The sequence below is a fragment of the Gossypium hirsutum genome, chromosome D07, assembly GCF_007990345.1.
Source record: "Gossypium hirsutum isolate 1008001.06 chromosome D07, Gossypium_hirsutum_v2.1, whole genome shotgun sequence".
Classification (NCBI taxonomy): Eukaryota; Viridiplantae; Streptophyta; class Magnoliopsida; order Malvales; family Malvaceae; genus Gossypium; species Gossypium hirsutum.
In genome coordinates, this window is record NC_053443.1 from 25812299 (window position 1) to 25826900 (window position 14602).

At 32.6% G+C, this 14602-nt stretch overlaps 1 protein-coding gene and 1 pseudogene across 1 annotated transcript; one reads left to right on the top strand and one right to left on the bottom strand.

The window, feature by feature from the left end:
- The first annotated feature begins 3797 nt into the window (after nucleotides 1–3797).
- Nucleotides 3798–6476, top strand: LOC107954580 (proteasome subunit beta type-1). The gene is made up of 7 exons (XM_016890178.2): nucleotides 3798–4032; nucleotides 4155–4262; nucleotides 4963–5044; nucleotides 5283–5412; nucleotides 5501–5643; nucleotides 5735–5821; nucleotides 6281–6476. Exons 1-7 carry the CDS (start codon nucleotides 3986–3988, stop codon nucleotides 6353–6355), a joined length of 672 nt encoding a protein of 223 aa, XP_016745667.1. The 5' UTR covers nucleotides 3798–3985; the 3' UTR covers nucleotides 6356–6476.
- Nucleotides 6477–10369: 3893 nt separating this feature from the next.
- Nucleotides 10370–12169, bottom strand: LOC107954579 (vestitone reductase-like; annotated as a pseudogene).
- Nucleotides 12170–14602: the final 2433 nt, after the last annotated feature.

Consider the following 14602-nt stretch of genomic DNA (forward strand, 5'->3'; position numbering starts at 1 on the left):
AAAAATCGACGAAACCGATGAAAAGTGTTTTTGGCATTTTGACTTATTTCAGATTTGATTTTAGCTTTAAAAATAACACCGAATGGCCTGAAACTGATACCAACTGATGCGGAACCCCGGATCTAGACACAAGAGAAACACAAATTAGAAATAAAAATGAGAATAAATAAAATTAGTTAAATAATAATAATAATAAAAGGATAGATTTGCCCTATGGAACCCTTGGTTAATTTGCAAACAAATTATGGCTTAAAGCATGGGAAAGTATCGACGATGGAGAAGTTAGCATTATCATTGTACATTCTTAGAAATAGAGAATCAAATTCAAATGCAACAGAGCGATTTCAATGATCTGGGGAAACTGTTAGTCGAATTTTTACTGATATGTTGCATATATTTGCTCGAATGGGAATAGACACGATTAAACCCACTGAAGGTCAATTCGAGGAAGTACCGAACCATATTCGACATGATACAAGATATTGGTCTCACTTTACGGTAAAATTTACACAATCTTTATATTTTTAAAATATAAATTATTTCTAACTTTTATCTCATTACTTGTATTTATTTTAAAGGATTGTATTGGGGCCATAGATGGAACACACATAAAACATGCATTTCGCCTTCTTGTCAAATACCTTATATCGGACAGAAAGGTGAACCAACTCAAAATATTATGGCAGTTTGTGACTTCAACATGTGCTTTATTTTTTCATTTCCTGGTTGGGAAGGAACAACACATGATAGTAGAATTTTTTTGCAAGCACTTAGAAAACAAGAGTTAAAGTTTCCACACCCTCCACCAGGTTGAACTTTAATTTTTTAATTAATCTTTACATAAAAAATATTAAAATTTTTAATTTATTTTTAAACTTGATATTATGTTTTACTTTTTTGTGGGAAAATATTATCTTGTGGATTCAGAATATCCACAAATGGCAGGTTTTCTAGGTCCATATAGGGGGAACGATATCATTTACCTAACTTTCATCGAGGTAATCATAAAGTATCTGGAAAAATAGAAACCTTTAATCATGCCCATTCTTCGTTACGCTCTGTGATTGAACGAACATTTGGAGTGTGGAAAAAAAATAGCCAATATTAAGAGATATTCCAAGTTATTCATTCAACAAGCAAGTTTTAATAGTTATTGCAATAATGGTTTTGCATAATAACATTCGAAGACATGCTTGGTCAAATGATGAGGATTTTCGACAATTTGAGAATATACCCGACATGCTAGTCTCTTCAGGCTATTTTGATAGAGGTGAATCAAGTTCTTCTAACAGTGAAACTGACCTTGAAATCGCGATGCTAAGGGAAACCATTGCAACTAGTTTAATGAATCCATATTTGTAAAAACATTTTGTATCATAACCTAATTTCCAGTAATGGAACTTGTTATGTCTTATGTTACTATTTTTTTATTAAAAATCATCTGTTTAGATACTTCAAAATTTGATCCAAGTATAATGTTACTATTTATGAAAATAATATTTATCATTGTTATAAAAGAATACTTAACTATAAAAATTTAAAAATAATTATCATTTTATCTAATAAATATTTTAAATTGATTATATAATTCATTAAAATATTTATGATAAAATATTGGAAGGTGCATTTTAATATTTTATTAAATGAATTTATAAATTCACATATTTTAATAATTTTAAAAAAGTAAAATATTTTAAAAAACTTCTATTATATATCAATTCATGATGTCCTTAATAGTCATTTTTTATTCCCACCTCACCGCTACAACTGCGTTTGAATCCAAACACACACTCCACCATTGTTTCTAATCTCACTACTACAGTATCCAATCTCACCGCTACAGTAACTAATCTCACCGCCACCGCTGTTTTTAACCTCACCAGAGGTAAACGCACCGCCCATCCAAACTCAAAGGTGAGTTTGGATGGGCGGTGCGTTTACCTACGATTAGTGTAAAAATAGCGGTGGCGGTGAGATTAGATACTGTAGCGATACTGTAGCGTGAGACAAAAAGTAAACTAAACGCACCGCACCGCACTCAATCGCCCATCCAAACCCACCCTAAGCCTTACTCTTTCATAACTTTAACATAAAGAGTCGTAATACTTACCTTAACATAGAGTAACCACTGACAAAGATCCAAATCTACAACTCTAGCTTAAATAGAAAGAAATATTGTTGGTTCCTTAAGATTCAAATAGCGACACTTTTCAAGAAAGAATAAGAAAAACTTTCCCTTTCTTTAGTCTAAATATCTATAAATATAACTTAAGTCCCCATTGGAACTTGACACGTGTCACAAACTTTCAAAACTGCCTTTATAAATAGTTTACGACTGTAGAGAGAACCTAAATGAAAATCCAATAAATTTATACACTTGGTTCATCTATTCTATTAATTTCTATTCTATTAATTTCTAACCAAATCGTTTATAACGTAACTAACACAGTAACTTAATGAACTTGGTGTATAATACTTTCGGCAATAACCTAATTTACCAAAAATCCTCAATACTCTTACCAATCTATTTTTCTTACAACTCAACACATTCTAAATTCAATCCTTACATAAGATTCTAACGTCTACTATGCGCTCTATATGCCAAGAACAACAATTGGGCTAATAGAGTTTCATCTCACAGATTACTCCTAGTCTACTTACTAGAACTTAGGACCCACCAAAATTGGGTGTTACAAGTTTGTTGGGGATAAACCTATGTAAGCAATGAACAAGTAAAATAAACAAAGAAACTGAAAAGGTTGAACACAAATTTTACGTGGAAAAAATCCTCAAAAGAGGATAAAAAAACCATGGGTAAAAGGAGATTTCACTAATATATAAAACGAGTACAAAGATGGAGAGAATCAAAATAAAAAAACCCCGAAACCCTGAAAAAACCCTTCAAACTCAAAACATATAATTATCTTAATCTGTATATTTTCTATATTGTTTAAACTTATAGTAACTAAGACCTATTTATAGGTTGAAATTTATAATATTTATGACTAGAATATCCCTAGGTTAATCAGAGTTTAAGTGGAAAACTAAAAGAAAGTTTAACTAAGAGAAGAAAATTGAGAAACTTAAGGAACACGTCGTCACGTCGTGATGTGCCTTTTACATCGCCAGGACGAAGAACGATCGTGTCATTGGGATGAAAGTCTTCTTCTCGTCGTGACGTTGGCTACTCGTCGGGACGAGGAGTCTTCCCTCGTTGCGATGTCACACACTGTTTTGATAGAAATGCGAGGCATATTTCCACAGAAGCAATAAAAGTACAATTGGCTTTTGGAGTCAAAATTGCGGTGGAAAAGTTAAACGCAAAAGCTGGGATTTTGGCGATTTTGGCTTTTGCGTTTGGAAGAAAAAAGTATATAAAAAATTAAATTAAATTATAATTTATGTATCATTATATTAAATTATTTAAATATTTCATTTATCGTTATATTAAATTATTTAAATAGTTTAATATTATGGTTAAGTTTTTAAAATATTTTATACATCATTAATTTTACAAATAGTTTATATTACTTAAAAAGTATTTAAAATTTATACTTTATGTATCTTTATATTAAATTATTTAAATATCATATTACTTAACTAATTTTAAATTCTCTATTATAATGTCCAAAAAAACAGCAATAAACAACACTAAAATTTAATAAACAATACTTTTTCACAAGACTTTTGTATCACACTTTTGAAAAGCTGTTCTGAAAACTATTTTTCAACCGACAAAAAGAACTACCTCTTAATTGAATTTCTTTTATTGAGCATTTTCACAAACGTCCGAATATGATAGTGTCAGGTCGAAATGGCTTGGGTTTAGGCTCTATGGGCCTAAAACCCGATCCAAACCCCTAAACGCTCTTTTTTGAAAAAAAAAAATTCTTGTTCGCGAAGCCAAAAATATATCTGCGGAATAAAAGTTCTCTCCAATTGTGCAGTCTTTATTTTCTCTTCGGTCGACCTTTACTCTTTCACCATGCCTAAGGAGCAAGCTAACTGGTCACCTTACGACAACAATGGAGGGTACTTTCTTTTTCCCTCTCAACCTAAAAATCATGCTTCTTCTTCTTCTTCTTCTTTTCATTTCGGTTTCGTTGTTTATTGATGTTAGTGTTATGCTTTTCTTTTTTTGATGTAATTTGCAGATCTTGCGTTGCAGTTGCCGGCGCCGATTACTGTGTAATCGCTGCTGATACTCGGATGTCGACGGGTTACAATATTCTCACCCGTGACTACTCAAAAATCTGTAAATTGTAAGTTGTTGAATGCAATCTATTGTTTTTTACATGGAAAAATTAACTAGAAAATTTTCTGAAAGTAATAGAACATTGATGTGGAAGGTATCTAATAATTTATTCTGAAGGTGATAGCCTATGATTTATTTTTTTAAAGAGACATTTATTTTGCTTGCATAAGAATTTTTAAACTCCTAATTAACAGGAATGTCAAGTTTTAATTTTTAATCACTGGTTAGCTGCGTTGAATACAAGGCCGATTCTTGGTTAGAAACTAAGAAATTTTTGAAATTTGCTAAAAATGTTTGTTGTTCAAGGGATGTTTAAAGGTAGTTTTGCCTCCAACGGTTGAAAAGAAAGGGCGCTATAATTGATTTTACAGTTAAAGGAAGGGTATAGAACTCGCTTGTTTTCCGGCTAGCGATGGTCATATGTTTGATGATGGCTATTTGAGTGATATTTTTATTGCTATGGAACTGTAGAGGGAAGGAAGATACTTGTTTTCATGACAAAATAGTTTAGTAAAGAAAACGATAAGAATGGACTATGATCTGCTGTATCCATATTTGGAAGAGGATGGTAGATATTTAAACAATGGCACTTTAGTTGGTGAATTTTAAGTGTTAATAGAAATAACTTGACTTGAAATTTTTTTCTGCTTTTTTCTTTCTTTCTTCTTTTCAATTTCTAATCAGTGCCTTTTACTTTTACATTGCAGAGCAGATAAATGTGTTATGGCATCCTCAGGATTTCAAGCTGATGTGAAGGCTTTACAAAAGCATCTGGCAGCTAGGCACTTGGTAAGCTTTCAATTTTCGGGGAATATGATGGAACATTTGTTTTGAGTTTGAATGTTAGCTTCACTTTCTTTTTTGCCTAAACAAGTGTACTACAATAATTTCAAAAGACACGTGTTCTTTTTAGATTTTGATGTAGATTAGAAATTTAAGGGCAAGATCATGATCAATAGTACTGGTAAACATCTACTGCAGCTGATATAATAAATATATAATTTTGATGGTGCTTCTCAAAATTCAGATTTATCAGCATCAGCACAACAAGCAAATGAGCTGCCCGGCAATGGCCCAACTGCTGTCCAACACCCTTTATTACAAGCGCTTCTTTCCTTATTATTCTTTTAATGTTTTGGGTGGTCTCGATAATGAAGGTAATCTGCCTTGAGCCTTAGTTGCTAGTTTTAAGCCTTTCATTCTAATATGAATATGAATTGAACAGTCTCATGTTAAACCAATTAGGAAAGGGTTGTGTCTTCACATATGATGCTGTTGGTTCCTATGAGAAAGTTGGATACAGCTCTCAAGGATCTGGTTCAACACTTATCATGCCTTTCTTGGATAACCAACTGAAATCTCCAAGCCCGCTTCTGTTGCCTGCCCGGGTTGCTCCTACTTTTGATTATTTTATGTCTGATTCATTTAGCTTATGCCATATATATATATATATAATCTCAAAACTGTTGTTTGTTTCAGGATGCTGTTACACCACTTGCAGAAGCTGAAGCTATTGATTTAGTAAAAACTGTTTTTGCTTCGGCATCCGAAAGAGATATATACACCGTGAGTTATATTTTATTTAGTTCATATAAAGATGGATGTCTTTTATTTCTGGGAACAGCAGATATTGATTAGTGTCTATCAAACCAAGTTTGCTTCTAATTTATTATATCTCCTTATGTCTTCTTGTATTGCTATCTTTCTTATAATGGCTAGATTTCAGTTAGATCCTTGATGAGAATAGTGTTTTTGATTTGCAATTAGGTGGCATCATGTATGAGTTATTTAGTGTGAGGCATATTTAATTTATAGAAAATTTGAAAGCATTCTGTTGTCTGCACGAAATGCTGATTGTTACTCGGAGTTGAGAGTATCTGATATGGGTAATCTCATATTTGCTACCAGCTGATGATAAATGACACTAGGGCTTGTACTAGTTTTCCTATTGCTCTTGTTTGAATTGTTGCTAATAATGTGAATCAATTTCATAACTTTTTTTTTTCTTTGGTGATGAGCAAACAGGGAGACAAACTTGAAATCGTTGTCATAAATGCTGATGGGATCCGCCGGGAATACATGGATCTTCGCAAAGATTGATTGATTTTCTTCTCTGTGCCTGTTGTCTGAATTGAAACTATTTTCTTGATTTCAGATTGCGCTTAACCTTATCTGGATTTATCTGATGTTAGGGAATAATATGGACTTGATGATTTGTTTTTTTTTTTTTTTTTTTTTAATGTGGAAGAGTAACCTTGGGCTGCTGCTTGGTCTCATTAGTAGTTTTGTTGGTTTTTCTTATCCCTACATATATATAATAAACTAGGAGCAGAGCACCGCAAGTACATAAGATTAAGAATGAACATATCCATCTTTTGTTCAATCCCCTTTCAATTAGATAGACCACAATCCACCAAGATGTGTTCGATTATGACTTATGACAATGACCTAAGTTCAGATATGTTAGAAAGGTGTCTATCGAAAAAGAAGAGGTAAAAATATACATTGTTTGGATATCGTCATAAAAAATTTCTTTAAACTTGTGATAAGGATCTGTTAAATCAAGAACCCAAGTTAGGGAATCATTATTACTATTTGAGAATTAATTTTTGTTTTCAATTAAGGGACTAAATCCAAATTTTTGAAAACTATCTGATTAAGTTTGGTTTAAATTAACTTTAATTTCCTTTTGGTTTTTTGCCGAGAATGATCTCAGTTTAAGTGTAAGTGTTGAGTGCAATGATAAGATGTATTATACCTATACTCAGTTGAAAATTAAAATTATATATTAAAATGAAAATCATATTTTTTTCTTTAAATTGGAATTGATTGTATTGAAGGAGAGTAAAACAAACCAAGTCCAAATATGAAAATCCAATCCAAGTTTGAATCAGAAAAGTCTAAACGCTTCAAAAGGTCCAAAATTGAAAGGTCTCAACTGTGAAGGACCATTTTAGAATCAAGTTCGGCCCAAGTTAAAGGCTCAAAACATTGAAGCTTGAAATACCAAATGATGCCACGTTCAAGGGATTAAACTGTCGCTCACGTGTTTTTTTAACTCGGAGGTCTGGTATTACATGGATTGGATTAAGTTAGTTCATTTATTATTAAATATGTCAATTTTTTCTTTACACTATTTAAAATATAAAATAAGTCTAAATTATAACATAGGTAATATTTATTGTATAAAAAGTGGCTTGAAAATTATTTGTTCCAATACAATTTAATTCTAAACAAAAGATTTTATTTACAAAATCATAAAAACTTTAAAAATATTAACTCTATTAAACAGTAAATGATGATTTTTAAACAGTAAATATTAATTGTATTCCGATTTAGTCTTACTTGATTTTTTTTAAATACAAAGATTAAATTAGTTCATTTAATCGTAAATAGACTAATTTAATCAGGTCCACAATAAAGAGATGTTTAAGTACAGTGACAGTTTTTTAGCTTATAGGTTTTGTTTACCATAGTTGAAGTTAGAAAAACCGTTTTCAACTCAAACCTAATATAAAATTTAAAGAAATAATTTTTTAAATCAAATCTTGATTTTGAATTAATATTTTAACCTCAATTAAAAAGTCAAAACTTAACTTTTGAATTTTGGAAAAATATTTTTTATTGAAATTATTTTTCTATCCCCATTAAATTTTATACTTTATAACATCATACTTAAAATTAATATTTTTCTTTTTCAAAAACAAAAATAAAACAACACTATCAAATTTTTTAAAAATATTTTCACTTTCCAATTTGAATTTGAATGCTCAGTTATGTTGAACTCTACAAACTTTTCTTCTTCTTCTTTTCTTCTAAGTTTTGTTTGATTGCTTCTTAGTTTTATTCAAACAAATTGGTATAAAATTAGAGCATCCAAACACCACATCAATATTCATCTTGAGCCATTGTTTTAGAACATTTGGCTGTCACACTTCACAATAACAAAGTTGGAAACATTAAAAAGGAATTTGAGGCTTTATTTAGATTTAAATAATGAGTCTTGGAGTTTTGATTATGTTGGGATCAATCTGTATAAGTAACGAAAAAATAAAATAGAAAATATCAAATGCACAAATATTAATGTGGAAAATTCTTTTTGAGAGGATAAGACCACAAGCAAAGGAGACTTCAGTTTTTCACTAAATGAGTAAACAAATAAGAGTACAGTATGGAGAAAATAAACATAAATGTACTAAACACACAAACCCAAACCCTGAAAACAAAACCCTAACTCATGAACAAAATTCTCTCCATAGTTACCACGAAACTATATCTTGTCGCTCCCAAGAAATTAAAGCCCTTGTTGATTGACATATCAAAATATAATGACCCCTTTAAATAAGCTTAGATTAGAGTTTTAATCATACTAAAATATCTCTAGAATAATTAGAGTTCGACTAAGAGAATCAGTCTTGCTTGAAGTCTAAAACATGGCTACATAACTTGGAGAAATCATCATGACGTCCCATGCATGCTCGTCATGACATCGCTACCATGTTCATTTAGGGTTTCATTACGTTGTCACGACATCACTTGTCTTCATGTTGCGATGTCCCTTTTATAGAGAAAATCGTCATCCGTCTTTTTAAGTGCCTGCAAAGCGTCTAATAAATGTGAGGCACATCCCACATGTTATTTGAACATATATTAGAATAATGGTAGGTATATTTTGTCTAAACTTAAAGGTGGTATTTTGACATATTCAGGTTTTAATGTTGCATCAACATTTATGATACTGCATCTAAAGGCCTGAAGGCATAGAATTCGTCGGCTTACATTTCATGTGGCTAAGGAAAAGAAGAGATGTACTTAAATAACTTGACCTTTATTTTATCTTACTGGTAATTTTGTGATAATTTTTAGAATTAATGGTAATTATAATTAATTATCAACATTTTAACCCTGTGATAAAGATTTGTTACTGTTGATAAATGTTAAAATAATTTTATAAATATATTTTTAATATAAAATATTTTTGTTCACTAAGTGTGATAAAATCTAATAGTTAGTGTGTGTTTTACACATTGCCACAAATTAATTTAAGTGAGTTTAAATGACCAACTCGATGATTAATTAAATCAAATTATCATTAATTAAAATTTTAAAATGTTTAACCTTTTATAAAAAAAATTAACCCAATCATAATTAATTTGGTGGGGTTTTAAAAAAACCAAAATTTTCTAATTTTTTTTAGACAAATTTAAAACCTGAAATATATATGGATGGCAGCACTAAAATATGACGAGAAAAGAAAGACAGTCGTGAAGTTTTTTAACCTCAAAGATGGGAAGTGATTTGTGATGATGGATTGGAAGAAAAGGAAAAGAAAATTAACTCCTTAATTTGTTTTTAGATTTGATCATGGTTGGGTCATTCATCCAGATTCAAAGGTTTACTCAGAAAATTAAGAGGGTTTAGATAAAAATATAAATTTGAAAAATATGGTTGGACAAAAATAAAGCCTGTTCTAAATGGGTTAAGCCTCGGGTAAGAATTTTTTGACCCGGGCTTGGCCCGAATTTGTCTAAATTTTTCTCACTATTGCTTTCTATTGTTTTATTATTGTTTGCTGCCATTTTGATATTGTTTTGCTACCATTTTGCAATTATATTACTACGATTTTGTTATTATTTGGATATTGTATATCTCTTGTTTTATTATTAATTTTACTATTATTTTAGAGGCATTTGGTTGCTAAGTTGCAACTATCTTAATGTTATTTAAGTATAAAATCTTTTTTCAATGTATTTTTAATTTGTTGAGAAATATTTATTTAATGTTTTTAATGTATTTGATGGGTTATATTTTTTAAATTTATTTTTGTACAAAAAATTAATACGGGCGAGCTGAGCTAGGTTCATGTTTAGCATTTTTTTATATAAGCTGTACTTGGGAAAAATTTTAAATCTATTTTTTGAGCCCGGTTAAATCTGGACTCAGAAAACGAATCTAAAATTTTAGATCCAGCCCAGTTGTAGGAATATTTTTTATAAACCACAGAAGCTGAAGTTTGCGAAAAGAAGAAATCAAATTTATAAGCTTGTCATCCGTTGATTGTTTTTGTTTTTACAGAAGAAATATTTAAAATCCTTTGGGTTTCACTTCTGCAGCTGCATGGAAGCTTATTTCTGTTGTAGTTGGTAACAGTAATCCCAGCAGTTTATATATTCTAATTATTGTGCTTTCATTGTCACATATATATATATGTTTTAAATTATTGTACCATCGTCTCTGTATCTTATACCATGTTCGTGTTTCATAACAACTTAACTATCTAGAGAGTTGTTTAAAACAACATACATTGATTTTGATAACATTGCTTCATCGAGACGAGGCAACTAATTATTCGACTGATTCCTGCATTTTTTGCAGGCTAACTAGAGCAGCATTGAATGGCTCCATCAAACATTTCCTCCACCCCATTCTTGAATTCGAAACCTGTTTCCAACAGTTTCTTTGATGACAAACCAGGACATTTCATACCTTTGATTTCTCCCAAGGATCTGCAACACACATAACAATTGTTGGACCTGTTTTATAATGCAAGTTTGAGAAAGATGCAGAGGCACTCACTCTGGTGATGGAATTGGGAACTCTGGGTATTTGCCACCAAGAAATTCAGACAACTTCTCAAGGCTTATGGTGTCGGAAGAACAATTGTACCTTCCTTTTGCATCTGGATATTCAAGCAGGAATATATGTGCCCTTGCCACGTCATCAACATGCACCATTGAAAAATTCAGAAGGAAACTATATTCAGATTGGTTCCCTGTACTATTCAGCTTCCCCGCCTTAGCGCACTGCATTTTCTCAGTATAAAACTGTGTATTTTCAAACATTACCATCAAAGTAATGATTTTAGAAATGAGGCTATTAAGATGTCTATGTAGGTTGAAACAGAAATATTACTGAATCAAAAACAACCCAACCAATTGAAGAAATTCTTCATGAGACAACTAGCAAGCTTGTATCTAAGACCAGAGCCAATGATGTGCGCACTGAACCAGGGAACTTGGGGCATATGAAAGGGCCTACAACAAAACTAGGAATCACTGTCACCACATCCAATCCATGTTGTGCACCAAAATCAAGAACCGCCCTTTCTGTCAAATAATGTAAGAATGTGCGTTTGGGCTTAATTTTTGTCTAACGAAATCCACATCAGTCCAGAAACTCTCATCCATCATGTCCATTTCTAGGCCATTGAAAACAACAGTGGATGCACTTGAAGTATACACAACTCTCTTCACTGTTTTTTATCATAAGCATGCCTTCAAGATGCCTACTGCTCCATTTATTAACCTCTCAGTTATTGCTTCTTCAGATTCTTTGTTTTGGAAATCGACAGGAGTGGCAACATAGAGCACTGCCTTGCTTCCTTCAATGACTGCATCGAAACTGTTGGGGTCACTAAGATCTGCACTCAGGATTTTCAGCTTTTCGGCTGCTCCTGGTAGACTTGTGAGGAAACTAAGGTCCCTTTTGTTTTCTGCTCACTTCACATGTCAAACCACTCTTTAGGAAAATAAAATAAAACGCAACTAAAGTCTAAACATGCACTTCTTAGAAACCATCAAAAGAAAAGAAAATTGGGGTGTGAGGATTTTTTTTTCCCTGCAGGAAAGTGGGGGTAAATCATGTCCAGTTGCTCAAATATTAATATTCTCAGCCTGAAACTGATATATTTAAATGGATCTGCTTATAAATTGTGATGGTTCAAAAGAAAAAGTGTTCCTTGTTATTTTGAGTAAATTAAGTAGTGTTACCTGGATCAGCCCTAACAGTTGTACGAACAGAGTAACCTCCTGAAGAAGGCTCTTGATGAGCCAAGAAGCTATGAACCCAGTAACTCCAGTCACACGCACTGTTCCTTTATCTCCTTCCATATCTCTCTACTGTTTGTTTTATCCTTTTCACAATACTCAAATTACAATTAAGAAACGGCTCTAAATTTATATATATATATATAAAATCTTGAGCTTTTCCTCGTTATTTATAAAAATTATTGGATGACTTTCGGCTATTTTACCCAAATGACCCAAAAAAAATCAATTACAAAAATATTTAGGTTCAAAGATAATCATCCAAATGACTTAAAATAATTGGCACCACTTAAATTTCTAACACAATCATTTAGGGGCTAAAAAAATATTTTTTGGGGTACTGGACATTAAATGACCGGCACCCATGTATTTTTTGTTCATACCTTAGCATATTGGTATACATTTACACCAGTATTTAAAAAAAATTGGGTGCTGGACAATAAATGGTTGGCACCACTTTTTCACATAAAAAAAATAATGTTTTTAGGTGTTGACACATTGATGGTCGGCACGCACTTTATCATATTAAAAAAACATTTAGGGTTAGGGGAAAGAGATGGCCGAGACCTACTTTTTTGAGAACTCGAAAAAAGTATTTTTGGGTTGTTGGGACACTAATGACTAGCACCCTTGTACTAGATTAAAAAAAATTGGTGTTGGGACACTAATGGTCGGTACCCTTATACCAAATTTAAAAAAAAAATTGGTGCTAAGACACTAATGGTTGACACCCTTTTAGTCTATATATATAAGCTCTTTGGGTTGTGGTATTGTAATTGGATGGAGAAAAAATTGTTAAGATTACCATCAAATGGGAGTGTTTGGGTGTGTACCATCAACTTGTTGAGATTAGCTAGGTTTCGTCCACCTACGCCAACAACTTATAGTGAGGGAATGCCCTAACACACAGCTAGAGCATCCAAAACAATCAGTGAAAAACTTGTTTCATTGATTCTATCTCGCCGTTTGGAACTCTATGCGATAGTGTTTGAAAATCAGTCACCGTTCCCGACACATACTCCGGCATTGCGGATATCCACCCTTGAAGTTTGTTGTATGACGCATCCCAGTCACCATACAACTGCTTCATTACCAATTGCTTCGCTCTCCATGCCTTCCTAAAGGAAACCTAATATTTGAATCGAGCTTGCATGTCCGCAATAAGTGTCGATACAGGAATGGTGGGATTGTCTTTTACCAACGGGATGATGCAATTACATATGGTTTTTGCATCCAATTTTCGATGGTCTTGCGACATACGAGCGACCGTGCATGTGTGAGGACCTTCTATTTTCCTGATTGTCCACATCTGAGTCCCCTGCATTAATGCAGCTCAAACACGCCACTTATAACCACTTGAGGCTTTCCAACATTCTCTAACATATAACGATTGCGTTGACTTCATGACTTTGTAGTCGATAGAAATCTTCAAGTTGTACTGCTTTATTGTATGTAAGCAGTCTTTCTCGTTATCGAACTGTTGTCCTACGAATAACTCTTCAGCTTCCGATTCTTCATCCAGTAGGTGAGCCGACACTATATTTGGATATTTAGAGAACTTGTACGCCAGCGCCGCATCAGGATCTACATCAGTCACGAAGGCCCTTGGATTATTACGGATAGCTATACTGGATCTCGTGTTCCCAGCAGAATGGGGGTCTACATCTTCACCCTCCACCGGGCTTTCATCGTCTATGTCTTCAAGGATGTCATCCAAATCGAGGTCACTCAAATCTTCACTATCATGGTGGGACTATTCTTCATTATCGGACCCTTCATCACCATTTTCTATGGTGGCTAACACCTCCAAATGAATCTCTAGATGAGGACACAAGATTAGGATGTTATACAAACATCTATCATATTTTGGATTTTCAAGAGTCTACAGTGACCCTCCACAACCCGACTGATCTTCCCAGTAGACATTAAGATCAAAATCAATTCCAGAACGCTGACTTATTGAAATTATAACTTGAATAGGTTCCGATTCAGCTATTTCTACAAATAACTCAACCGAGCTAGAATTATCCATCTTAGGGAGGCAATAAATTGTTATCATTGTCCTTAAATCATCATCTTCAAGCTCCATTTTCGAGAACTTGAGCGGAACTGTTGAAATTGAAAATTTATAAAACAGTCTCAACATTTGCTTCTAGCAATGGGTAGCTCTCTCTGTACTGATCTTTTGTTTCAAATCTGCCAGTAAAACATGTTTGTTGAATCTCATTCCAATTTTTTTTCCAATTTTGAAAAACACAACCTTCTTCAACTGCATTTATTATTTCTCCATCGAAATTATCATAAACAAACAAAATTTGGGAACTTATCTTCAACGATTTCTGCTTCCTTCTCAACAAACAAAAACACTGGTATTCTTAATATCGATTTTCAACTGATAAAGCAAACAAAAAGCTCCAATGAAAGACAAAACAATTCTATATATTGAAGGGGTGCCGACCATCAGTGTCCTAGCACCATTTTTTTTTAAAATTTGGTACTAGGGTGCCAGCCATCAGTGTCC